This window comes from Toxotes jaculatrix, chromosome 12 (assembly GCF_017976425.1).
Source record: "Toxotes jaculatrix isolate fToxJac2 chromosome 12, fToxJac2.pri, whole genome shotgun sequence".
In the NCBI taxonomy this organism is placed as follows: domain Eukaryota; kingdom Metazoa; phylum Chordata; class Actinopteri; family Toxotidae; genus Toxotes; species Toxotes jaculatrix.
Genome location: NC_054405.1, coordinates 24,180,308 through 24,208,139, shown reverse-complemented (window position 1 = coordinate 24,208,139; position 27,832 = coordinate 24,180,308). Strand labels below are relative to the sequence as shown.

Sequence of the window (27,832 nt, the reverse complement as noted above, 5' to 3'; positions counted from 1 at the left end):
CACAGGTCACTTAATGGTCACTTCACTGTTTCCCTTGTGTTCACGTGCACACATTATTAGCTAATTTGCTTTCTTGGAAACATATTTTTTTCACATTTTAATTATAAGTTATGTGTGATTACAATGAACAGAGAAACATTATCTCAGCAGGATGTACAACAGAACAGATCTGATAACCAGGCTACAGCCTCTGTTCATAAAGCTCTATTGTCTATTTTCCTAATTTCATCTTCCACTTCCACTATTTCCACATTGTGTAGTTAAATAGTGTCGTTTTTCTCTGCTTTTACAGCCACAAGTGAACTTTGATAGCACGACTGATTCATTTCTTTGTGTGAGGGGGATTCACGTTATTGCAAATATCTCAAGTTTTTCTTTTTAATAAGCTGAAATCAATATAAGCAATTAGTCTTATAGTTACTGTGATACAACTATGGTTTAGCGTGTGCGTGTGTGTGTGTGTGTGTGGTTGAGGAAACAGTCGCTGCTTTGATGCCATACAGTTGTTTTCCTCCTTTCCTGTCGCTCAGGTGAGTCCCGCCTTCCCCCACACAGCTGATTGGACCGCAAGACCGATCCTCTGCTTTAATTGGCTGTGTTTTCTGCCGGTCTTCGCTTCTAGGTAGCAGGTCCATACTTGAGCACAGGTAAGACGTACCTGGGAGTCAGAAAAGAGGGGAGGGTTGTGGAGTTGTTTCGTAGTTTTCAGCTCCTGTTGGGCCCAGTTAAGATTAGTAAGTCTTTATGTTCATATAATCCAGACTCTGAAGAAGAATAACTGTTTAGGAAATAATTCTAATGGCAGCGAGTGTAGGACTGGCCATGAATCCGCCGCATACGACAGACGAAAGGGCGGTTTTCACGCAGCTGAAGCCGGTGAGGATGTCGGGAGCAGACGGCGTTGAGGACGCGTCCGTCTTTGAGGACGTCAAACCCGCGGTGAGAGTCTATGCCGGCCCGCTGTGTACAGCCGGACTCTGGTCAACCAGAGGTCCGGCCTTTCCGGGTGTTTTAGTAGCTGTTCTTTTTTTGTTCTTTTTTTGTTCTTTTTTTTCCCTTTCTTTTTTATACCTTTTTTCAAGTCTTAACAGAGGCTGTGGCTGCAGGGGTTGCCTCAGTCAAAATAAAAGGTGGTTTTGAGTATAAATAAAGCTGCTAATAACCATTTAATTACCGCTGAGCCGCACGATAAGCTCCTTTTTTCATTTTATCAGGCTGCTTTTCTCGGTGAGAAGAAGCAGCTCACCTGTACAGGCAGGCACACAGGTTAAAGTCCTACACAGACACCTGACATGTTAGTAAAGGCAGGTAAAGCTTACCTGTGGGCTGTTAGGTAGGAGTTAGCAGCAGCTCTGCAGCACAAATTATTCAAATCAAACTTTATTTCTTGTTTTGTCCTGAGAGAAAGATTGATTTATTTAATTTTTTTTGTAGGTTTAACTCTGTTAACGTGTTTTTAAAATAGTTATATATATATGTTATATATGGATACAGAAAAAGCAGTGCAGTAAATACCCTGCTGGCTTTAACTATTTTGATTATTACACATACACTAAGCTTGATCAGAGATCAGCTCAGCGCACGTTTCCTGCTTGTTTCCTCAAATTGAAAGAGCCATCCCTGCCAGCAGAAGCTGGTCAGAAGTCATGGGATTTCATCACATGATGGACAAGCGGGTTGGAGCTGGAAATAAGTCTGCAAAATGGCTTCTTCTCCATCAGTCATCGCATTCTTTTGTAAATCGTTCTATCTGAGATGAAGTCCATGAATACATGTAGCTCTGGTGCCAGAAATGTGTCTGAACGATCCAGGAAGTAAGTCACGTCACGGTATCTCTGGACGCCGTGCCTGATTAGTCCTAGAAAATAAGCTAAACAAAAGGATGAATGACATTTTATGACCACCTGACCACCTCCTTTGTTAAACACAAACAACTGATCACAGCAGAGACATGACAGCTGCATTAAAGTTAAATGGCTTTGAATTGTACGTTGGCGCTGAGTGATCACAACAAAATGCAAACAGAAACCGGATGCCTTCGGATGGTGCTGAGCTTGGCCTCCTGCCATGTGTTTGGTAAACAGGTACCAGACCCTGAGATCAGAGGGTAAAGCTGCTCTGCTCCTCTAAGGCTCCGACAGGACCAGTACGGGGTAGGCCACAGTGGATTTCATGGGAGAAATATGGTTGTACAGTTGCTTGCTTTTTGGTAGCGTTGACGTGTGAGGATATGATTCTGTCTTTGTCATGTGTTGAGCCTGCATGCAACACGTTTCACACAAAGCATCTTGTGTGAGTAGGCCGGGCTTACGTTGTTGATTTTTATGCAAACGTGGAATGAAAGCGGTCACATGGTGGAGCTGTTTTGAACCAACTTTATTGGCATCGCCAGCTGACAGGTGTGATCACAGAGGCTAACCAGCGTCTCTCAGCAGCAGTCAAGCATATGTAGATTTCTTTGTGGTACAGTTTTTGTTTGTTGTGTGAGTGCACTGTTCAGCAGGGTTATGCAGGAAAAGATTGGATCAGACTTGGTATTGGTAGATAGTGTTATTATTATTGTTATTATTATTGTTATTATTGCTATTATTATTATTGTAGGGAGTTAAAATTATGGATTGTCAGTAGTCTGTCTAGAATCAAGTATTAAATCAGTAAGCTAACACTGGTATAACAGTGACATAAAGGCTGAAGCCACGGCTTATTACGCCTGCTCCTCTCTCAACAAAGGAGCTCTTTTAGTTATTGTGTTTAATAAGACATTATCCTGTGTCTTCAGTAGGATGTAGGAAACACTGTGTGCCTTCTGTGCCTGTGCTGCTGCAGATGAATGTAGGACACAATGACTGTCATGAACACCGTGTGCTTGTGGGATTCCGTGAATGACAATGAAATGCGATCAGAGCAGCGCGGGTTTTATCTTTCAGTCACCGGCTTGATTATCATAAGACAAAATCTTGACTTGTTTGTTAGGTTCCTGAGGAAATCCGCACTATTCAGCAGTTTTAATTTAAGCACTTCAACAACCCAGAATACATTTTAACATGAAGTGTGATACTATCTCTCTGCAACAACATTTTTAGGTCACTTTTGTTGTGTGTTCTGTGGTTTTCCTTGAGGAAAAAATGGCCAGCATTCAACCGCCTTTTCTCTCGTTTCTTGTTGATGTAACATGAAGTGCTTGGTGTTATGCAAAACATGACTTTGTCAAGAACAAAGAAGTCAGGTTAAGTGAAATAGTCACCCCTCAGGCAAATGAATGCCAACCGCAGCACAGAGGGTTTACCCTGTGTGCTCATGATTCACCATGAACATGCGCCGGTTTCTCAAAACACATTCCACACAGATCACAGTTCACTTTCTTTTCTGTTTCTTTCACTGTCACACTCTCTTTGTGTCCAGTTCTTCCTTTTTCCTCTCCTGTCTATAAGCACAACAGAAAGTCCTCTTGTCCTTTCCCTCTGAGACATGTATCTGTGTCAATGTGCTGGTGTTTTACAGAGCGTTTAACTCAGCCGGTGTCGTGACAGCAGTATGCTGCCCGACCTGTCTGAGCAGGGCCCGCATCTCCATAGGCTGCCTCGAGGCAGGAGAGAGGATGGTAAAAGCCAAACTCATGAGAAAGTCACAGCAGCAGAAAAAGGTGGATGAGGCTCCTCAAACACCTCTTTCTCTTTTTCAGTGTTTATTTGTGCCGAAGACATTTCTCCTGCTGCTGAGTAGTTTGTCAAAAAACCTGTCAATAAATTCACTCACTGATGTTTTTCAGCGATGAATTTTCCTACAGTTTTAAGATGAGCGTTAAAGCCTCTTTCATAAGAGCAAAGTGGGTTTCTGTAAAACACACTAAGTACATTTTTTGGTCAAGTTGTTGAACACAAAACTGACACGTAAGGCATGACATCTAGCACACATGGACACATAGACACATAAACATTATCATTCATTTGGAGTCGTGTTTGTGGTCACCATGACGAATGTAAACATTCTTTTAGCTCCATTTTCTTCTCTGCAAACTCCTGAAGGAAACATTTGACCCCTTAGCTGATAAATGCACCGCAGTGTCGACTGGCTAGTCACCAACATTTGTGTCTGCAGCTTTAATACAGGAGCGGTAGAAGCTTCTCTTGCAAAAATTCTCTGAGGCCCTGCAGGAACTTTGTTTTTTTCACATCTACACTTGAGGTATTTGGACAGGTTTACAGTAACAGCTAGAAAATATCTGGCCACAGGCTATCAATCTGGAAGACGGTTCTGCAGCATCATTTTAAACGAATCAGTGATGGTGTTGTACAGGAAGCAAACAGTAGAGTCAGGCTGAACGTGGCGGCAGCAGCATTTATCCACACTGCCAATAAATCTGCCTGCTTAATTTAGAAATGTAAAACTGCCGTCATCATGTAAGGAGATCAGCTTTGAGATCCATGGTTTTTTAAATGTAGTCTGTGGTGTTTCTGCACTTATGATCAGGTGGAATGGTAAGATACTTCAACTTGTTTCGTCCAAAACAGTCTAAAACCCATAGTTATTCAGTTTACTGTGATTTACAGTGAAAATCTGCAAATCCAGACATTTTGGGAAACAGAACATGGCTTATCGCGGAATGAATCTGTTCATGCTCCTCAGCTCTAATGGCAGAATAAGTAACTGATATGAAACCAATTTCCAGATTCTTTAGTCATTATATCACCGAGAGGTTTCCTGTAAGACTGAGCGTCGACGACATGGGAAGTTACAGAGTAACTTCGTGGCGTACAGATCAAGAGCGTGTTGCCAGTCACGCCTAATGATTCCTGAAGATCAATACTCAGATATGGTTTAAAGCTTCTCCTCTCAGAGAGTTTCAGAATGTTTTTTACATCCTGGGACTGTACTGGGAGCTTGTTAGGTTTGCATTAATGCTTCTGATGTCATGGTTTGGACCAGACCGACCCTCCTCTGTATGTTCCCTGTCATCGTCAGCCCTCCAGTAGTGAGCTGTTGTACTTGTTGCCAGCAGACATGCAGCTGAAGGATGAAATGGCTTTGGTTTGACTAATGATTTGACTTCCAGCACAACACAAGCAGCTGATTTGCATCTGAGCAAGTGTCTGCTGACAACAGGTCTCAGAATCCCACACTGGCTCATCATGGGATCATGGGAAGTGTGTTGGAAAGAAGCAAAATGATTCATTTGTTTTGTTCGTTCTTGGAGATGGTCACACATTTAGGAAGAATGAGTTCATTTAGACCTCATTGACATTTGGTCTCAGCTTTTAACTTTGCTTGAACTTCATAGCCTCTGTGAGTGTTGGTATTGCGCTCAGATGGCTGTTCGTCAGTGCTGTATTTATTCTCCTCTCAACTCTCGCTCCTCTCACACTCACAGATGACGTTTGTCCAGCTGTGTATCCTTTTTCCTATTTGCCGTCACAGTGATCTTCAGTCAAAAACTCCCTTACACGGGTTAATGCAGCTCTAGACATGACCTCAACTAACAAACAGGTCGTATAATCCCAGGACCATAGAAAGACCTTTAATATAAAATAGGCTTTTGTGTATATGAAACAGAATTTTATTGCTGCTTTGCTCGTACTGAGCTGATCATCCAGCAGCTCTGTGTCAGTTTACCAGCAGACTGACCAGAAAGCAGACATTCATCATTTGACTCACGCTGTTCTCTGTTGGGAGCGTTTGGTCTGCTGATGTCAGCTGTACCCATCATGCCCGGCCGTGTCTCTGCACCAGACAACACATGCCGCCCGCAGACAGTCATATTCTACTGTTTTCTAATGCCTGTGGTCTGCTAACTCATCCACTGAAGCTGCTAAATCTCTTTAATGGGTATCACTGTTTACCCTCCATTTGTCTGTAAAAACAGCCCAAATTGCTCTGGTGAATGAAAACAAAAGGTGAAGTCACTTTGCAGTGAGGCAAAAAAAAAATACAGTATCTCTGAAATCAGTTAGAAACCGGATGCAGATGTGTGTTGGCATGATCAGCTAAGTACACATCTGTTGTCTTAAAAAGGCACCACACTGATTTTCTTTCAGTTTCCTCAGGCAGTCTGGGATTTCCATATACAGTATATCATTATTCGCAGTGATTATTCTAAGTACTCTGTGACCTTTTTTTACTGCTAGCTAAATTTGAGAAGGACCTTTTCTGTTTTGTGGGACAATATAGAACAAAAAGAGACAAGAAATAGGAGACAGAAAAGACACGTGAGAGAGTTTACTGTTTGCACAAAGTGTTAACCTGAATACAAGAATCTTTCATATTCAGGTCCAAAGAATTCCTTCCCAAAGTGTTAACACAATGATCAGCGACAAGCTCTGACACTGTTTTACAACTGGAATTAAAGTGTTTCAAAATCAACTCAGGTATTTTGGACGTCTGGATTACACATGGATGAACCATGGAAAAAACACCTGAGTAATTCCCACACAGAAATCCTACCGATTACAGTGAATGTACACTCAGTGGAGATGCCTTTATCATCATCATATATTTAAAAACTAAAAGATAAGTGGATTTTGGCCACCCGGCAGTAACTCTTGCCTTTACTTGTCACTGTCCTGAAAAGCCAAAACAAGCCTCCCTATCTCTCCCTCCATCAGTGGCCATAAAACGTCATCTCGGTCTCAAAGGTTTGGTTGTATTTTTGCTCTGATGACCCTGTCTTGATTCCTGTTTTGTTGATTAACAGCGAGCAGACCAGGGGGCCCCGACACTATCAGCTCTGTGTTTTTTATGGAGATCCAAAGGCGAATGGCCACCATTTCCCTGCATTCCTAAGAGCCATAAAGTAAAACTGATGTGCAGACACGGCCACTTGTTTTGCAGTTAGCAGGGGAAGGGGACAGGTAAAGGTGGCAGAGGGGAAGCAGTGCGTGAGGATGATTCTGTATAATGCTGGAACGGATAGATGTGGTTTAACAACTTGAATAAACTAAATTTGAGATGAATAACATCGCATGGGAAGGTGGAAATTACGGAGGTGCCAGCTGGACCTTTGGTGTAGCATCACAGTGAACATCTTGTCTGGCTTGTCAAATTTATGCTGTTGTGTGGTAACAAAGTGCAGACTTTTCAGAATCATATCACCTGCACTCAACGATAATGTAGCTGTGTCAGCAAAAGCCGACGAGACTGTGCTGGATTTCTGTCTCACGCAAATTTTGAGTCTCTGCAAGCTGATTTTTTTTTTTTTTACTGTCAGGGCACTGAATGGAAAATAGTGGCTGCTAGCAATATGATAAGAAAAACAGTTGGATAGCGGTGTAAAGCAAATTCTCTTTGCAGTAAATGGGGTTAAAACATACAAGGGTCCTTTAAGGATGGATGTCATAAGTATGGAAACTCCCACTCCATCCCATAAACCTGAGCAGGGCTGATAAGAGGCTGCTTATCAGGCAGAAGGATTCATAGCAGAGCAGTTGTACATGTTCTCCAATTATTAACTGACTGAGTCTGGGCCTGAAGACACATTCGACTCGTCAAGCACATGAAGTGATACGGAGACATTTTGAATTGTAGTTTATCGGCTCGTTTGCTTTGAGGTTGCCATGTGTAAGATGTTTCTAACAGAACAAACACAATTCTCTATCAAAAAGCTACAGGGGTTAGTGTTAGGGAAGAAGAGCTAAGCTAGGCTAACTACCATTCAGCACACCATCAAACTGCATACAGACACATAAGAACTTACATTTATCTGAATTTTTGGTGTGATGCAGTCCCCAGCACGCTGTTAAAAAACTGCAGCTGCTTACTTTTACTTTTCTCCACTAAAAAAAGTTTGCTTTGCACATACATCCAAGAAAAGAAGCAGGAACATTAGACAGCAGAGGTTGACAGAACGAGGGATCAACAGCAGGCCAGCAGCGGACATGGCCAAGGGCACCCACAGGTCATAGCTGCCAGCACCCCAACAGCACAGACCCTGTTTGTGTCCCGTCCTGAAAGGCACACAGGAGCCCTCAGTGGGACGGAAACAGAGGGGCTGTTTTTGTTTTCTTTTTTCACCCAGTAAATACCCAAGACTTGATTTCACCAAGTGCTCAGATTGCACTGATGACGAGGTGGTGTGAGTTTGCCAGCGATGAACGATGGACATATTAGACCTGTGGACATGACTGAATAAGCACACACACACACACACAGACTTTTAAGCATACACACCGACATATGCGTGCAGAGACACGTGCCTATGCAAATGTACTAAAAAGTAAACCACACACTTTCTCTCTTTCCCGCACTCGCACACAAAGAGCAGTGGCAAATAAAATCATGTACGAGAAATGAGCTTCTTCACCAAAAACAAAGACCTGTAATTTATTATTACAGAGATTAAAAGAATGAGACTGCAAAGGAAATAAAGAATTGGCTGTTCCCAGGGAACACTGAAAATCTAAATGTCTAGATAACCTAAATACCTTGTTGAAAGAGATTTGTTGTATTGTTTGCCATAATAACACTTGTGCAAATGCTCTCTACAGTTGATCATTAATAGTAAATTAAAACGCTTTGTGTTAAACAGAAAACAAAATGAAAACCTAAAGCGTAATAATTGACCCAGTGTGTGTGTGTGTGTGTGTGTGTGTGTGTGTGTGTGTGTGTGTGTGTGTGTGTGTGTGTGTGTGTGTTGACAGCCCTGGCACTTGAAGCAGTGCTGCAGAATAATAGTGTTGAAACAGGCCTTCTCTTCTCCTTTCTGTCTTTGTGCCCGTTCAGCTGCTGGACGTGACCTCGGACATATCAGCACCTCGTTAGGTCATTTGTCCCAAGTCATTTGATTCAGCCCAGGACTCAGGTGAACACTCTGGGTTATGATTTCTTTGGGTAGTGCAGTTCATACAGTTCAGCTCTGATAACAACTTGGAGACAGTTCCTGGCGCTTTAGCGCTCAAAATATACAGAAACCTATAAACATAAAATATGAAAATATCATCATTTAATCATTGACTGCAGTGTGGTATTGCTGAAATGATAAGTGGATTAGTCTGTTAACTGGAAAGTAATGTATTCTAATCATGGGAGTCAAGTTGGTTAGTAGCAGGGGGACAACCTGGTTAAATGAAGGTTCCTCAGTCAAGGAAAAAAAAAAGTATGCAGTCAGACCTGCACTCAGCATGTTACACAGGTGAGAGCGGTGGGTGTTGTGTTCAACAATAAGTTGTCATTACATCTGTGCAGCTGCAGCAAAATGAACAATGTGCCTCTGTGAATTCTGACTTAGTGGAATATTTTAGTTTTTGTTTCCAGATTTCTCGGAAACGTGCACATTTCCCATCATGACTTTCTGTGCAGCTTCCTGATCAACGGTCACTTTGAATCCGTTCTGATGTCTTCTTCAGATTAGTCGCCCGCATTCATGCATAGTATCTGTTTCATAATTAGCTGCTCGCTCTTTTTCCCTCATGGTTTGGTCTCAGTCTCTCTCTCTCTCTCTCTCTCTGTCCTTTGTTCTCTTTCATTTTTGTTTCTTTCTCTCTCTGGCCTCTCCTCCCCCCGTCATCCTTTCTCTAAGGCTGTGTATCTGTTGTCACTGACTGAGGATCAAATTTGTCTGGCAGGTCTATTTTTACCTGACATTGTTTAGGTTTCTCTGCCTGTTTCTCATGCCTTCAGCCTTTGTTTTGGTTTGGCTGAGTGCTTTTTTTTTTCTTCTTCATCTTCTTCATGCATCAAGCCGCTTCAGTGGCCACACCCATGGAGGGAACTCTCCATTTGTTTGTGTACCTGTGTGTAGTTACTTGTGTGTTGGCAAGTTGGTGTGTGTCTTCGCCTGCATGCTTTCATGTGAGTGCATTTGTGTATGTGTATATTTTGCATTTCTATAGCACGCGCATTTATACATTTGCACAGACGTAAGTGTGTGTGTGTGTGTGTGTGTGTGTGTGTGTGTGTGTGTGTGTGTGTGTGTGTGTGTGTGTGTGTGTGTCTGTCCCTGCAGCAGATTCTTTACTTAACGGCTTGTGCCTCTCTAAAGGAATGACTGTCTGCTTCATAGACTCTGAATGACGCGGACACACAGAGCAGTAAATCGTGTTAAGATCAGATAATTCTCTTTACTTAAAATGAGGAAAACACCTGCAATTTATTTTCTTATGCCCTCAGCCTGTCCTGTCTTGTTGCTTTCAACAAAGGCATTAGATCCACAGCTGTCATGCAGGTACATCTGATCTGACAGTTGCTTCTCCCTGGCAACATAAAACAACAGTTGTGACCATCACCCATACTGGTTGTTTTTTGTTAAACTCTGATTGGTGCATGGAAAAGCCTGACATCTTCCTTTTCCCAGTTTGTAAAAAAGGGTTTGTTTGTTTTTTTTGTGGGAAACAGCTGTTGTACAGTCAGAGTTTGAATTAGCATAGAGACCGTGTGGGTAGTAGAGCAGCTGTGAAACTGATGTATATTCTTAAAATAAAATGGCCAGCATTATTACTGCAGTTCCTGATGATCAGCTGATGTATGACATTATTTTATATTTCCAGCCAACAATAGTTACTAGTAGTTCACTAGTGAAAACATGAAAACATAGCAGTCATGTAGGCAACAGGAGTAATATTAAGTTAAATGTAGGTGAGACCCCTCTTCATCTGTCTGTCCCTGATCTGGGTCCTGGCTATTTGACAGGGCAGTGAGTTCCACTTGGAAGCTGGAATGTGAGGTATGGCGGAGGGGAGGATGATGGAGTGATGGAGGAGGAGGTTTTTGGTATCAGACAACTTTTCTTTTATCCTCTGGATTGCTTTCATTCTCCTCCAGAATTATTTGCTGGCTTTATTTGTTTCTATTAACAGTGGACGGGGTGGAGCTGAGCCATGTCACAGCCACCTTATCGACCATCTGCAGCGCATTAATCTTACAAAATAAACAGTAGCTGGTGCTGCTGCTGCAGATGTTTCCACAGCGTTGTTCAAATCCTGATCAACTGATCATCTGGATCACATTAACATATTTTTACTTAGTGCTGTACCATGAGAGTTTGAGATGAAATGCTCCAGTGGAGCAAACCCTGACAGTGATGGAGCTACATGTTACTCGTTGATAGTTTCCCTGGCTTGTAAATAAGTTAATTTGCACAGCTGTGGTCGTGTTTTGGTGTTAGATGGTGTTTGGTGAAGACGTTCTTCACAGAAGGGAAAGAGGCCATTACCAAGTGCACCTCATCTCCTAGACAGGTGTAGCTCATGAATTTGAACAGCCTCAAAACACGGGACACACCTCAGTGATCATGAATTAGTTGGCTCAGTCGGTCTGTTTATATGATAGTGAGTTCACCTTGGTTCATGCTCCCACTCTGTTAACTGAAAGGCATGGTAGGAAATTTGGGAAATCACTGGGATCATTTGGGAAGTACAGACTGAGAGTTCAGGGTTGTAGTGAATTCATTATACATGTTGAATTCCTCTACTTCCTCCCTCCTAACTTCTCTCTCCTGCTTTTCTCTTCAGACTCGGCTAGAGTTGGACAAATACCTCCCCCAGGTCAACAGTCCTCTCTTGAGTCCCTCGACCGACACTGGTGACAAAAAGTACAGACGAGAGAGTGCCTCTGTCGTGGACGAGTACTTCTCAGAGGACAAATCTGCCACCCCTTACAGCCTCAACATCAACCTCATCCTTCCCAACACCACTCACCTCCGCACAGGCCTCTACAGGTCCAACACCAAGACCCTCACGCCCCAGCAGATCAAGACAGAACCCGGACTGGAGGTGCCCTGCTCCATCCCAACCACCACCACCCAGGCCTTGCCAGACTTTACCTCCGTCTTCAGCGTGCCGCCTGTAGTCAACAACGTTTTCATCAAACCAGACATGAGCTCTGGAGAAGTGGTCAATGTGGCCGCAGGACCTCAGCAGCAACCAAATTTGGACACAGAGCTTCACATCGGACCCCCAGCCCCCCAGCCACAGGTCTACCACATGCCCATCACTAGCTGCGCTGACCTCACCATGACTCTGTCGCACACCAGCCCTTCGACTCACGGCTCTCCAAACAGCAGGACCATGCTGAACATCGGAAACGTTGCGCTGCCGACGACCAACGGTAACTACATGATGGCAGAGCAGCAACTGCCGCAGCACCACGGTTACTACCAGGCTACTCCCAATTCATCCCAGCACACAGCGCCCCACAGCCTGCCACCCTCACCCCCTAACTCCCAGCCAGGGAGCCCAGATGGACAGCCAGAGCTGCTCAGCTTAGCGTCCCAACCTCCGCCTCCGTACCAGCAGCGTCTGGGAGGACTAAAGGTTACAGGGTTGTCCTCTCATGCCATGCTGATGACACATGGCCAGGGCGTCCTCACAGGTCCCAAATATAACAGGCGGAACAACCCAGAGCTGGAGAAGAGGAGGATCCACTTCTGTGACTACCCAGGTCTGTGATTTATTTGTTTTTCACTGAAAAACATTTCACAGTAAAACTCCTACGGCTTAATTTAATAATATTTTTCCATAGAGTGTAAGAACAGTTCTCCACTGGGGCCAAAAATCTTTTCTACTAGTCACTGATGTGACAAAAACAAGCTGACTTGTACCGAAATTATCTGAATTCACTGGCATCATTTTGTAGACTTTGTTTTTGTTTTTTTTTTGTTTTTTTTTGTTTACTCTCCTGCAACATGGCACACAACATGGTGACACTACACTCTGGGCTGTACTCTGTGTGCAGTGAGCACAGCATGTAAAACAGATGAGGCAACATATACCACAGTATGAACACGAACACTCATATGCACACAAACACGCACAGTCAGCTGCTCGAACCCTGCAGGATTTTCTGGGTTTGATACACAAATAACTAAAGAAAACATGTTTCAACATAACCACTCTAACAAGTTGGTTTAAATTGTTGTCTGCTAGTGTGACTGTTGTATAAATAAACTCCATTCCCTAAAGCAATAGCACACATGCAAATCTCTCAGTAGTGCACTGTCTCTTTCTCACACGCTTAAACACGCGTACATCAATACAGGAAAAACAATTGTTCAGAAACTGCATACAGCCAGCAAACTTCATAACACACTGCAACAACTTTCATCTCTCTTCAACAGGTCAAATATTCTCGCATTAGACCTGTTTTAAAACAACAAGCTTTGGTGCCACAAAACAATTTGTTTGTCTGATATTCTCCCAGTTAAGTTCCTGTTTTGCAAATATGTTGAAGTTTTCCTCATGTTGGTCCACATGTCATTTTCACTGGCTCACAGTGAAAGATAACTAAATATTTTTTTTTCCCTTGTATCACACACTTAATGGCCAAGTTAAAGGTTTTTGGCAGGTGAGCACTTATCGTTGTCAGTCTGTCTCACGATCTTTTGTGATTTCTTTACAGGCTGCACCAAAGTTTACACAAAGAGCTCTCATCTGAAGGCACACCAAAGGACACACACAGGTGAGGAAGCTGTTGTCTGTGGCTTTAACATGAAGTGTGTGTGCTCCACAGAGCTGCAGCACGGTCCAGAGAAATCCATCATCCTGTTTTACTGGCCTCGCACAAATTCACCTGCGTACTGCTGTCGACCTTTCAGTCCACATTTCCAAACTAATCCTTGCATTCAAACCAGCGACAATCCTGTCACGATCTCACCTCTGTTGCCATTAAGCTCTGAGTTCAGTTGGCTTATTTATTTATTTGTACATTGCATATTCTGTCAAATCGCCAGTTTCGATATACACCCAGTAACTATAGTAGAGATGAACACAGAGAAGAGGAAGAACAACACAGAGGCAATGTTAGTTTGCTTAAGCTTTTTGTTTTTTTTTTCCGCCATGTTTATACGTGCTCATACCTGTCCTCTGAGCTTCCTCAGAGAAAGAGAAGAAAAAACAGGGAGGGAGGAGGGGAGGATGAAGGATGGGGTGGGGGAGCAGGGAATACACGCTGTTAAAATAAAGGCCAAACCAGTTACTCCTGCTTTTCAGCCCCTTTTCAGAAGATGGAAGAGGAGGAAGGTGGGGGGTTTGCAGAGTGGGGGAAGGCTGGTTTCCATGTATTGCCCTTCTGTAAGATGAAACCTGTGGATTCTCAACAGCCTCAGACCTGGATTTTTGAGATTCACTCATGTGATTAGCGCCGCAGTGTGAAAACAATGACAGGGAGAAACAGCGGACACGTGAATGAATGCACACATAGAAGCAGATCTCTCCATGGCCATAAATAGATAAGATGAAATTTTATGGATCCCGGTGGGGAAGTTGGGTTGTTGCAGCAGCTTAGTGCAGCAGCGCAAAAAGACAAATAGACTATAAAACATTCAGTGGGAATGGTAAACAAAACAATGCAATAAAGCAGCAAGAGAACAGAGAAATTATGGAATAGGTTTTTGACACTTCCAACACAAATGGAAACTCTGTTAGAGGGAAATGAAAGGGTATGGATAAATGTATGGATCATACTGGAGGTATTCCATACAGTACATTGTGCAGCAGCCTGTAGAGTATAATGTGGTCAGGTCTTTTTGGCTTTAGACCCCTCAAAACAAAGCTATGTCCCAGTGCTGTCACTCGTCACAGGTTGATCCTTATCAGACTGCTTTATTTGAATCTGTTTACGACCCTGATGAGGTCAAATTATTCAGTTATTCACAGCTAACCACTGCAGCGAGATACACTGAAAGTCACCCCAGAAGTGCTGACAGCCAAGTAGCTGAGCATTTGCATGTTCTGGTCACACTTTGAACCTTACCAGCAAACTTAACTCACGATCTGGCAGTACGAGGCCTGCCCAGTCTTGTTTCACATTCGGTTGATGATGACTCATGAGCTGAGCATGTAAAGAAACATTGGGCTGACAATAGGAAATACTCCAGGCAAATAAAGCAAAGTTAACAAAACCCTAATCTTCAGTCCTGTTCTGCGTCTTCTAGCTTTATTATCATGGTTCAAATTGATGATGAATGATGATGATGATGATAATGAATCATCATATCCCAGCTCACTGTTGATTCGGTTATTCTGGATCCTTTTTAATCAGTATCCACTGTATGTACTTCCTCTTAGACATTTTTTTTTCCACTGTTGCAGGTGACACGCAACTTTATTTTTACCAAAAACAGTCTCACCGGGCTCACTGACCTCATCTTAAATTCATAATCAGTTGGATGCTTTACATTAAACCCAGTGCCCTAAAAGAAGTTATATTTTACTCCAGAGTTACCTTCTGAAAGTTATTCATGCTTTATCTTTTGCATCACTGATTAATGCAGCTCTCTGTTTGCTTACTTGAGTGGTAAAGCCTATTCACACCTCCAGCTCATACTGAATACTGCAGCCAGTCTTCTGTCCAAAGCAAATGTTGAAGATAACATAACCCACATGATGCCCTCTTTACATCGGCTGCCAATTGACTTTTAAGATTTTGTTATCTTTATTTTTATTATTAATTCTCACATAGCGTCTTAACATGACCAGAGAAACTGTGTCTCAAAGACTCTGTGTGTGTTGTCTGTTTGAAGGTCAATACTTATACTTCATAACGTTTCATGGAGAAATGTTGCGCTTTAATACTTATTATTTAACACAGACACAGTGCTTTATTATTAATCTCACGAGTAGTGATTAAAAAAGCTGCACACTGATAAATTACATCCCATCTATGATCAAACGACATGGGAGCTGTTGATGTGCGTGTTGCTGAAGTCCATCACTATCTGTGGTCATTGACAGCTCTGTTATCAAAACAATCTGCCCTCCCATTGGTGGTGGTGGTGAGGGGGGGGGGGCAGCCTTGACCATGGCCCCAGCAGCATTTGAGCTCTGCACATTGACTTTTGTAAGTGTGTTACTGTGTGTACGTGTGTGTTTGTACATCTGTGTATGTAAAGAGTAGAGTGCTATCAGCCTGATTAGGGAACCCTCCAGCCCTCTTCACAAACACTAACTGAGCTGATAAAGCTGAGAGGTCCACAAAGAGTTTATGGGCATCCTGGAAAGCCTAAGAGTGTTTGCTCTTTGACTCAGTAACACCAGGCAGCGATGGATATAAAGTGGTATTACACTCCTAATATAGTAGACTGGCCATTTGTCCCACGTCATCCACCTTTACATTACAAGATTCAAAGAAATCTGCGGAGACAAATTTATGTCATTCTCTTTGAGTGGATCCTCTTTGATTATTTTAGTTTCAGAGGCGCAGCTCATTTTTCATGCAGCAGGTTCAAGGTGTCAGAGAGACTCGAAGCCTCCTATAGAGTAAATATATATGTTCCTTAAAGTACACAGCAGCCTGACAGAGGCTTTTTGTCCCGGAGTGATTGATGTGTTGTTGCTGTTATACCTGTACTTTTCTCAGTGTGTGTATTGTTGTGTTTGTGTGGCTGAGACTGAGTGTTTGTCCGTTATGATTTATGACGTGTTCATACCGCACATGTACTCATTTGTGTGTGTGTGTGTGTTAAAGAGAAAAATAATAGTTCGGCCGTTTCTAATCAGCCACCTGATCAAACAGCTGCTGTCTGTCGTGTTCAAATGCCTGTAAAGGTTTTTGAGCACTGATGCATTTTTAGTTTTAAAGACATCGACGTTTTCAGAGGGAGATGACCGGTGGAAAAATAAGGAGTAAAACTAAGTTGAATGAATATGATTTATGTAGAGAAAATAAACAAGAGTCTGCTGATGCTATTGTTCTGACTTTATTTCAATAAAACTCAACTTGCCTCATTTTTTATTAGTTGATTCTCCTATTATTGTTAATAATAAAACAAATATCGTGGGGTGGGTGACAGTGTGAACTTTTTGCGGCATCTGAACGGGTGGCATGCCAGAAAAGGTTTGAGAACCACTGATTTAATGAAAAGAAATCAGTTGGAAGGTTTTCCTTTTAGCGCTGCTGAAAATCAGAAAAATATCAGTGTTTCAAAAAGGTCAGTTTTTCGACTCCACATCATAACGAAGGACCAGTATTATGAATCTTGGAGATGGTCTTAGGAAAAAGTTCTCCCTAAATCTCCCTAAAACTTAAAGTCGTCCTCTAGATGAGAGGAAAATGAAAACATGTTAGGATGGATTGTGGGGTAGGTCTTCACCTGACCTTTTGGCAGCTTGTTTGTTCTGTGTGTGTGTCGTATTTCGCCAGCCTGTTTGCCAGCCCTCGAGGATATTAGTCTGAGAGAGGCGGCTGTGCTTTTGACCCCAACAGCGCCGCTATAGAGCAAAACCAAACACACCTGCTTCAACCTTTTATATGGAGACATTTGTACTCCACCTTTACACACACACACACATCAAGAGCGGTTAACTCTAGAAACAGGATATTGTCCAAATAGAAGGCTGGAGTGCTTCTGAGCCTCTGATGTGGGGGTTTAGGTGCTTGTTGGATTAAAAGACTTATCAGGTTTAATGGTGTGTGGATAGAGGAGAGCCGTGGTTCTCCAAAAATGCTGTTAAAAGCCATCATCGTGTTTACAACTGAACTTGTAGCCACCTTGTTTTAAAGGGTTATTGGATGTTTGAGGATGGACTATTTCAGCAAAAGTACAATTTCATTTTATTGTCACCTGTTTCCCCCGGTGCTCTTTGGACACCCTCACTCTGCTAATGGCTGTCAGTAGGTGACTGATGGCCAATAGCAGAAGCTATCTAATCAGCACAAACGGGGCCTGTGCTGGTAATGAGCACTTAATGACCCTAACGGCCAAAGACAGTCACGCTCCCTCGACACTGGCTCTTAGAAGAGTCTGCTCAAGGATTTTCATCCAAGGACACAACTTAGAAATGACATGTTGCGGCATTAAACATCTACAGGATAGCTGTGTTGTGTTTGTTTTTTTTTATTTTTGTCATGTTAAGACTCAACAACACCAGAATGGAAGCATACTTCTTGGAAAAGGTACAGGACACTAAACAAACATTACAAGACAAAAACCAAGAGGGACTCTAAATGTTGAATAAACCAATGATTAGTACAGACTGGATCCTTTATGTACTGGAATGATTCACTTTCAGATTTTTTTTTTCCTACTAAAAACAAATAAACCAACATGAACTCTTTATTTCGGGCTCCAGAAAAGTACCAATCCACAGTCTGAGGAATCTGACTTCAGCAGAGTTGTATTGTTCAGTTGTTATCTCCTTCTCAGCTTTGTTTGTGCTCATGTCTCACATTGATTCGCAGACATTAATTTCCACCTCGGCTATGAAAGATGACATTTTTTTTTTCCTGTTGTGTACATACCAGCCTATTCAACGCAGCTCCTTCTCTTTGTTGATGATTAGCTCACTGTTCTGCAATAGCACGTTGTGGCACAGCAGAGAAATGTCAATGTTTGGGTGGGGTAGGGAAGGGTAGGGTAAGTGTCGTGTTAAATGTACTCATTATTCTTCTGTGCTTTGAATTCCTATTTTCCGTGTTCTCTCACATTGTACCCTGTTATCCAAAACCACCTTATAATTATAAAACAACAGGACATGTTTTATTTCATAGATGATCAACAGCTCAGATGCAGTAAGCAAAGGTTTCTATGATTTTTCTCTCCCTTTCACTCACTTCACACACCCTGTCGGATTATGGCAAAAGTAACTATAAATAAAGGTGTGTCAGTTATCATTACATTAACAAAGTGAGCTGTGATGGTATACACACACACACACACACACACACACAGAGCGGTTACTGCTGTCAGCTCCTCACAAACTAAACTTCTCAAGATCTTCTCAACTTTCTCACTCCTTTCCTCTATCAAGGGAAATTCCCCTATGATTTTTATTGTACGTATTAACAGCCCGAAACAACCTCAAAATCACAAGGATTTTGTGATTCTGATGTAAGGAATATATCAGTTATAATGTTTTAGTGGTATTAAAATCACCCTGGGTGCCAAAAAAAATCTAATTTAGAGGACAAACAAGTAAACGAGGAAAAGGATAATTTGATCAGGGAATTTTCCACATTAACAAGGCTGGTGTTCAAAATGTTCTGTTTGACAGGAAATAAAAGTGACACACTGGTAACTGGCGAATTTAACGTAACACAAAAGTTTCCAGTTGTGTTGTAAATCGATATAAACTGGAAGGAATTAAAGCCCAATGTAAAAATACACAAAAAATATATTATAAAACATTATAACTATAAGGGAATGTTCTGTGTATTGCTAACACGTCTGTCCTCTCCTCTGTTTGTCCTCCAGGGGAGAAGCCGTACCGTTGTTCGTGGGAGAACTGCGACTGGCGTTTCGCGCGATCGGACGAGCTCACCCGACACTACCGGAAACACACCGGGGCCAAACCCTTCAAGTGCATCGCCTGCAGTCGCTGCTTCTCACGCTCCGACCACCTGGCCCTGCACATGAAGCGTCACCAGAACTAACACAGACGTTCCTGTATTTATGAACGCACACAAACACAAAAAAAAACATGACAGCCACCTGAACCTAGCAGCTTTAACCATGAACAGATACAGAACCAAAATCATCCCTGTGCACCTGTGTTTATTCTGGAGCTCCATGCTAACATTAGCTGAGTGACAGTAGGCATCTAGCAATATCCAAAGTAGGACAAAAAAGATTTACCCCCACAGATCCATCTGTGGATGGATGTGAGGAAGATGGAGTGAGCTGTCCTTATACTTTATGATCTCCTGGTGAAATTCCTCTCCTGTCAGGTGGAAAGAGGCCATATCTAGGTGTATCAGAGGAGTCACCTGGTGGTTTATATCTTCCACAAGCCAACAGGGGAGTGTGGTCAAAGGTGAGACTGGGAAAGGAAAAAAAAAAATCAAGGCGAACTGGCCCGTATTGTGATTAGCTACTCTGTTTTTCAATCAGCATCACCTTTTATGGAAACAAGCAAAGTGAGTCCAGGTATTTGTGAACCAAGCACAGCTGTATAGCATGCAACATTTTATGCCGTTTAGCTTTAGGGCTTCTCCACGTTCTCATTTTCTCATCTCTGAGATAATGCTGATCACCTGCTATCAGTCAACATGGTGTTTGCTGAGGTCTTAACACCAGAGCTAATGATCTACCAGGGACTCAGAGATGATTTTGGTGAACTGTTGAGGTATGTTGATTTAAAACACATACTAGCCCAACTCTTGTAAACACTCGATACATATACATTCACACACACTTCATGCATTACTTACTACAAATATTACAGTCATAAGAGCTGTGGTGTCAGGCTCCTACGATGGATTTGGGACTCCTCATTACATCCTGGACAGACTTTATTCTTCTTTAAACAACAAAACAAACTATTTGTTTTCCTACAAATCTGCTGCCAACGTCTTCATCATCAACACTGTCGCCATCTTTTATCATTTTGAGGTATGAACTTTCAATGAGAGGTGGAAACGCTTCTGTAAATATTTGTTTATATGTGTGCATAAGTGTGTCTGAGAATACAACGAATGTATTGAGATTTATACTTGACTTTTTTTTTTTTTTTTTTACATTGAATGTTAATACGAGTAATATTCCATGTCGAAACTTCCTTGTGATAAAAATCTCCTTTTGAGGGCCTCAAAAATAAGTAAACAAATAATCAACAGACAAAAATCAGAGAACTCTCCATGGAAAAGTTAATAATCACCCTGTAATGCCAGTTTCAGCACAAGTAATACCTGTAAAGCTCAGAGTATGGAGCAATTTGCCAATGTTTGTATCCATGACATTAGCCGTTGCTATAGTGACCCGCCTCCTTTGATGACGGTTTGCAGTTCGCTTGCAGTTTCTATTCAGCTCTGTTTTTTATCGCCACGTCTCTCCTGCATTTGTTCAAAAGTTCAACTTCAGAAAGGCAGAGATGGGTGGATAGACCTCTTATGTAATCAGCCCTGATTGTTCTGATGCAGTGTAGTGCTGCAGTTGGAAAGTCAGTCCTGTTAGCTGGACGAATGGCAGGTTAACGCTGACTTGATTGCGTGACATTAATTGTCAGCTGTGACCTCTGCATTCTTTTGGGTTTGTTTTTTTTTTTTTTTGTTTTTTTAAGTCTTCTCTTCCGGCTCTGAATGCCCACACATTTTTGTGCAGTGGTGTAGCTGTGACACTTGCCAACAACAGGGATTACAAAGGGGAAAAATGTTGCACGGCCCAAATGAAAAGTTTGAATCCGTGAACTGAAATAGTTATCTGAGGAAAATGCCACCAAGGAACAGATTGAGAAACTGTCAGAATTTTATTTTTATTATATTGACTGACTGAATAATGAAGTTAATAGCTGAGAGAAGCTGACAATACAACTGCAAAGCAATGCAAACATGACACTTAGAATAATAACTGAAATTTTAACATCTTCCTGTGGAGCATGTTTCCACAAAACTCCCACAGATTTGAGAGAGTTTGTGTCTCCACTGATCACAGGTGGTGAAATACTTGATCTTCATGGCAGTGAATTATGGTTTAATATTTGAATGTGAATTCATTCATTCATTTTACCAGTCAGCTGAGACAATGGGACACAAACCACGATTTGAACTGAATCTTTGATGTTGAAGTCACGCCCACATCTGATCTCACCTGCTCTCATCTTGCCTTTAGATTTCACTATATTCTGTTTTCTTTTGTCTTCTCCTGTTTTCTAGCACTTTGCTGTGAGTGAAAATATTAAAATAACATATGACGTGTTGCCCCAGTAACACAAACAAAGGTAAATATTTAGGAACAAAACTGTTTGTGTTAGTGAGGTCATGTCTGGAGATTTCCAGGACGTCTTTAACGTCATCAAGCCCCCTCATGGAACTGGCTTGTGTTTCACCTTGCTCATTAACAGTCACAGGAACATCTTTTATGTCAGTTTGGTCGATTTTATTGTCATTGCAACCTGATCCTATATATTCTGCGCGGAGGCTGTAGGATCCACTCCTCTGGTACACGCAGGCACAAGGTACCCTCTTGTGCCTGCGTGGGTTCTCTCCGGGTACTCCGGCTTCCTCCCACAGTCCCAAAAACATGCACGGCTTAGGTTAATTGGCGACTCTAAATTGCCCGTAGGTGTGAGTGTGTGCGGTAGTCTGTCTTTGTGTGTCAGCCCTGCGATTGACTCGCGACCAGTCCAGAGTGTACCCCGCCTCTCGCCCATAGTCAGCTGGGACAGGCTCCAGCTCCCCCGCGACCCTGATGGATTAAGCGGTAGAAAATGAATGAATGAACATGCTGTTATTTCAACTCTATTGTTGTTTTATTCTTTCTTCCCAAGGAAACAAGTTCTCCTGTCTCTTTCAAGGAGGGAGCACTGACCATCCACTGTGTACATAAGTGTAGTTGTAGTTTAGTCAGAATACTTTGTAAATATTTGTTTGGTTTTATTTCCTATTATAATATTAATATTTTTTTTTCTTTTTTAACTAATGGGATTTTAGATTTTTAGGTTTTATGTGAATGCTTGTTTAATTTTGTTTGGTTTTGATACATTGTGTGTAAGAGAATTTATCAGTTTATGTAAAGTAAAGAGATCAACAATGTTTATTTTTTGTTTTCCGTTTGTGCTGCAACGCTGCAATGAGATAATAAAAGGATTCATAAAATAATACTCAATGGTTTTTCTTGATTCTTTAGTATTTGGACAGATTCTGTCTGTAGAAAATGTTTTCAAAAATCTGACTTTCAGGGAGAGGGTTTGGTAAGTTACTTCAGGCTCAACTGGGCTAGAAGTAAAGTGGGTTTATACACAGTTTCCAAAGTGAGATGTTCAGATCTTGAGATATGCTTTTATAACCTAACCCTGCTTTAAACTTCTCCACAACTTTATCCCTGACCTGTCTGGTGTATTCCACTAATGTTCCCTAACAAACCTCTGAGGTCTTCACAGAACAGCTGCATTTATACTGAGATTGAAGTACACACAGGTGGACTCTATTTACTAATTAGGTGACTTCTGAAGGCAGTTCGTTGCATTGGATTTTATTTAGGGGTATCAGAGTAAAGGGGGCTGAATACATATGCATGCCATAAAATCCCAATAAAATACATTTAATTAATAAAATAATTGTGGTTGTAATGTGACAAAATATGGGAAAGTTCAAGGGGTGTGAATACTTTACACTGTACACTCCATGCCTACTTAGCCCACTTACATTGAATGTGGGGCCCAAATAGTCATCCCCTGTGGGCTCTCCATGTGGCACCCATGTAATCGAATCCACATGAGTGCCGCACAGTGTTTCCCAGGTCCAGCCCATGCCCGCTTAGCCCATATATATATGCCATATGAGGCCTGTGTAGACGAGCCACATGGGCTCCCCATGGGGACCCACTAAATTTGCCCAGTTTAAGCCCATGTCCACTCAGTACCCATGTTTAACCTATGTGGGGCCCACACTGTCACGCTGACTGGGAATTGTATGATATGCTGTTTTATATGAATCTGAAATATTAACTTCAGAAACCATTTGTTCTTGTCCTGCAAAGATTTGATTTTCTTGTGGATGTGAGATTTTTGCATGGAGCCAATAACATGTTATCTGTAAGGAGACAATAGAGTGGGTCAAATATTTAAAAGAGGTTATTGACAGCTTTTGTCAAAAACAGAGAGGAAACAGAGTTAATCATTTCCCTACATCGACTCCTCTGCTCTGTTACGGCTCTGCAGGTTGGAGATACCTGATTGTCTTCACATGACGTGGCAGGTGAAAGGTAACCCCGCCAGCAGGCAGCTCTTCAGGGGTTGCGTGACACAAAAGAACCTGCTTGTCTGACAGTGAAAAAAAAAGACAATTAAGCAAGAAGAAAAGACAGAGCATAGAGGTATAACGGCAGAGAGGGTGGAGTCCCCCGCTATATTTTGCTGGCAGGGAAAGTAATCATTATATTTGTGCCAAGATGCTTTCAGCAGGGAGCCTCAGAAATTTGCCTCATCATCTGGGACAACGCCTTTAATCTTACCACGTAATGTACTCTGCATGTGTGTGCAAAGGTGCTTATTATCACAGTTTTCTCATAAATGTGCATTAGTGGCATCTACAGGATCATAGCCATGGTCTTTAGGTCTGTGCTTTGTCTTTTCCCATACGGTTTAACTTTCACATAGGTTCGTGGTCCCCAGAGAATGAACCCACAGTGACTTTGGTTATTCCCTCACTTTTCCTCCAATGCCAACAAAGGTCAAAATTTTAACAAATCCAATGGAATATCTACAAGACGGATCGGCACAAAATTTTGCACTGACATTCATGGTTCCCAGATGATGAATGCTTTTGATTTTTCATCTTGCAACACTGCGAGAGAAACCTTTCTGCAACTCTTTGACAGATTTCCATGAAATTAGGTACAAACATTCGACATTCAATTTTAAAGTATTAAAAAAAAAAACAGCTTTTGAGCACTGTTTTGCATATCCGTAACCTCTCCTGCTGTTCAGCTGTTAGCAGACTCTGAGGTTTGTAACAGCAGTGCTACAGACTCTTCCCTGCAGGTACCCAGATGACTCATGTGTTTATCTACAATCTGTTGCTTTTGCATTTGCCGTTCAGGTACATTTTCTTTGGCCCCAGTCTCCTGAACGGTCACCTGGCTGCTGGGCTCGCAGCTCATTCCACAGTCGCAGCAGTAACGCTCCTGTTAAAACTTGTCTGACTGACTCTGCGGTGCTGCTTGCAATCCTCTCTGAGGAGTTAAACGACTCTCATGGGAAACACAGAGGCTTTGGTGTGGATAGTTTAATTGGATAATTGATATGAAGGCCTAAATAAACCCTAAAGAAGTTGTCCAGAGCTGTTGCCTGCATCTTTTTAGAGCTCCTAGTATCTACATTAGAAGTCATTACAGTGTACAGTGTAAAACATTTTCTAAATATGGTCACTTGTCTGTGAGTTCCTGCTCTGATAACATTTCATTCACAGATAAACTGCGGGGACAGTTATTTTCCCACTAAAGCAGATTAATGAAATTACAGCTAAATAGAAAGTGAACTTTAACTTGAGCTGAGGTCTAATCAGCCAGAATAATTGATTACACCTGTGCAGGTAAGCAAGAGCTTTAACTTGAGAACCAAGCAAGGGGTGAAAATTCTGTCCAACAGAGGATCTTTCAGACACATGGTGACATGCAGAGAGTTGCATTGTTGACAATACGATTGTCAGAGTAACTTGTGTGGGAGGAAAATTCAAATAAAGATAACTTCTGGTTTAGCCAGTTTCAGTTTCCTAATGTTAACTCTCTGTGGCCAGTTTTCTCTCTCTCTGCAAGAGCCTGGGGGAAGAGTCAAGGGTCGTCAGAAGAAATTTGGATCACCTGGTCTGACTGCAACATGATGGTGGTTGATCAGATTTTTGGTTCCGTTTGGTTCCGGATTATTTTCTGATCATTTCCAAAACGTTGCCTGAAAAGAGTTATGTTATTTGATGTCAAATGTTAAAGGGAAAATGAAGACAGTTAGGTACACTGCCACATAATTAATTCACGGTTAATTTGCATTTCTGAACAGAAGGTTGGCTGGATTTGAAAAACAGGCAAACACACACTTCATTGTATATGAGAATAAAATTCCATGATAAACTAATAAACTAACATTTACTTGTATTTAAATGTAGCTTTACTCTAAAGGAAATTAATATTTTCCCTGTAATTAGTACAAAAATATTTTCCGAAAATTTCCCTAGGAAATTATGAACCTGTAAAAAATAAATAAATAAATAAATAAAAATTGTCACCTTTTTTTTCTTATTTCAGTAGTTAAAATGTATTTATCTACAAGCCATAAGGACTTTGATGATCCATGCGGATATAATACCACACCTGTGGTGTGGACAGAGCAGACAGTAACTTGGCAGTTTCAACCACTAAATGAGCAGCAAACATGGTTTTCGGTCTTCAGGTCTTCAGAGTACGATACGATCTAACATTTTCTAAATTTTGGAAACTGTTTTTAACTGATATCAGAGAGAAATCTCTCGTGCATTGTTCAGCTTGTACCAGGATGTCAGACTTGACAAAAATAAGTACAGTAGTGAATGACTTCTTTCAGCAACAGCCAGAAAACATCACTTGACATGTTTGGGGTGAAATTCCTTGGATCGCTCTATCAGGCATCTGCAAGATTTTTTCTTTCTTTCTTTTCTTGGAACACTTGTGCAAAGGTCTGCTGACAACTTTAAAAGTAACTGCAGGCCTCAAACCGGGATAACAATATCTCAGTCACCTCCCTGGATCCTTTTTTGATTTACAAAACCCTACGTGAGTTGCTTCAACATCTTTTGTCAACGTGGCCGGACGAGTATTCCAGGCGTTGTTTTAACTGCTTACATTTATGACAGTGTTGCAGACAAAAGCTGCCTGCACATTATGCCATGCCCAGATGACATGTGAGAAGATGGAAAAGGGAAACGAGCCAACAAAACTGTCAAAACAACCCACACCACCTGCAGACTGTGACTTGTCACTCAGACATGCAGGGATCAGCTGTATTGTTCACCTGGATCTATGGTTTGGCAAAGAGATGCCTGGGCAAGATCCACCAAACCCACAAAGTATATGTTGTCTAGTGATGCAAAAGCAGTTGAATTGCACAGACAGCACAGAAGCATCTTGCAAGATGCTTGCAGTCCTCCGTCTACACACCGGCTGTCTTTTTAGTTGTGCAGTCAGACATGTTTGTGTTCCAAGAAGTGCACACAGCCTCCAAGAAACCCTATCATCCATGATTGCAGTTTTTTGCAAGTTAATTTACCTCTGGACAGATGCCATCTGAAAATATGTCTAAGGAGAGGAGAGATGAGTATCAGTCAGTCATTTGGAAAGGGAGTTTCTATAAAAACACAACTTCCTTTGATGAAGTGTGTGTCCTCTCTGTCTCTAGTTTTCTGTCCTGTGAGAAGAAAACTTTGGCAAGTATAGTTAGTGAACTATTCTTGAAGATAATCCTGGAACAGCAGAGTAACTTGTCCAATATATGATGAAATACATGTGTTGAAATAGTGCCATGTCTTTTTTAAAGGGTTTAAACACAGCGTCTACTTACACGAGTGGGAGAAAACATCTTAGTTCAGTTAGTCTTTGTCTAATTAGGAACACCTGACTCCTGTTTATTCATGCAATTAACCGTTCAGCCAATCATCTGAATCCAATGGAACACCTTTGGGATGTGGTGGAACGGGACATGAATGTCATTGTTTGAATACACTTTTACTGCTTCGTTTTCTCAGTAAACCTTCAAGTGGTTTGGAAATGGTCCGAATCACTGTGGGCACAATGTGTTATCAAGTTCACTGAGTCATATACACAGTTTGTTGGTTGTAGGGGTTGTGGCGGTGAAAAGTGTTGTCACTGGTGATTGCAAAAGCACAGTTATTGCAATAAACCTAGATCTGGTTGCAGATACAGTTGATAGTGCACACATGAATGATATCTGTTCACTAACTACAGCGTGTCTCGTTGAAGCACATGAAAATGTTCTATAAAACTGACAGGAAATCATACACAAGCAAACATGTCGGCTCAGGTTAAGACTCGGCTCGCCTGCAAACCAGTGATCCTCTGTGTGGGAGGCAACAACTTTCTCCACTCTCTGGCAGTGAAGTGGTACGATTCATGACTCCACAGACACACAAAAAAGAAAAAGTTCAATTCAAAGTGAGCGAATTGGGAGCGTGGTCATTTCCTGTTTTAGCTGAGTGTTGTCATGCCCTCAGCCAAATCACACAAAGCAGCAACGTTTTGTTCTTTATTACATTTATATGGAGTGTACTTTTCTCCGTCTGTATGAATCCAACAACTGACGCTGTGTGTGTTAATGATTGGCCTGATCATGGCTGCATGAGGCCAATAAACCCATTTAGAGCAAACAGCAAAGACAGAGTTTCATTCAAAGACATTACACACACACACACACACACACACACACACACACAGGTTTTTATGACTTTGTTCATGTGCTGTAGTCTAAGCTTTTTTTTTTTTTCTTTTTTTGAT

At 41.8% G+C, this 27,832-nt stretch overlaps 1 protein-coding gene across 1 annotated transcript; it reads left to right on the top strand.

Moving 5' to 3' along the window:
* Positions 1–680: 680 nt before the first annotated feature.
* klf5l (Kruppel-like factor 5 like) lies at positions 681–21,219 on the top strand. The gene is made up of 4 exons (XM_041051851.1): positions 681–939; positions 11,439–12,366; positions 13,324–13,383; positions 19,115–21,219. The coding sequence occupies exons 1-4, from the start codon at positions 799–801 to the stop codon at positions 19,291–19,293; spliced, it is 1,308 nt and encodes a 435-aa protein (XP_040907785.1). The 5' UTR covers positions 681–798; the 3' UTR covers positions 19,294–21,219.
* Positions 21,220–27,832: the final 6,613 nt, after the last annotated feature.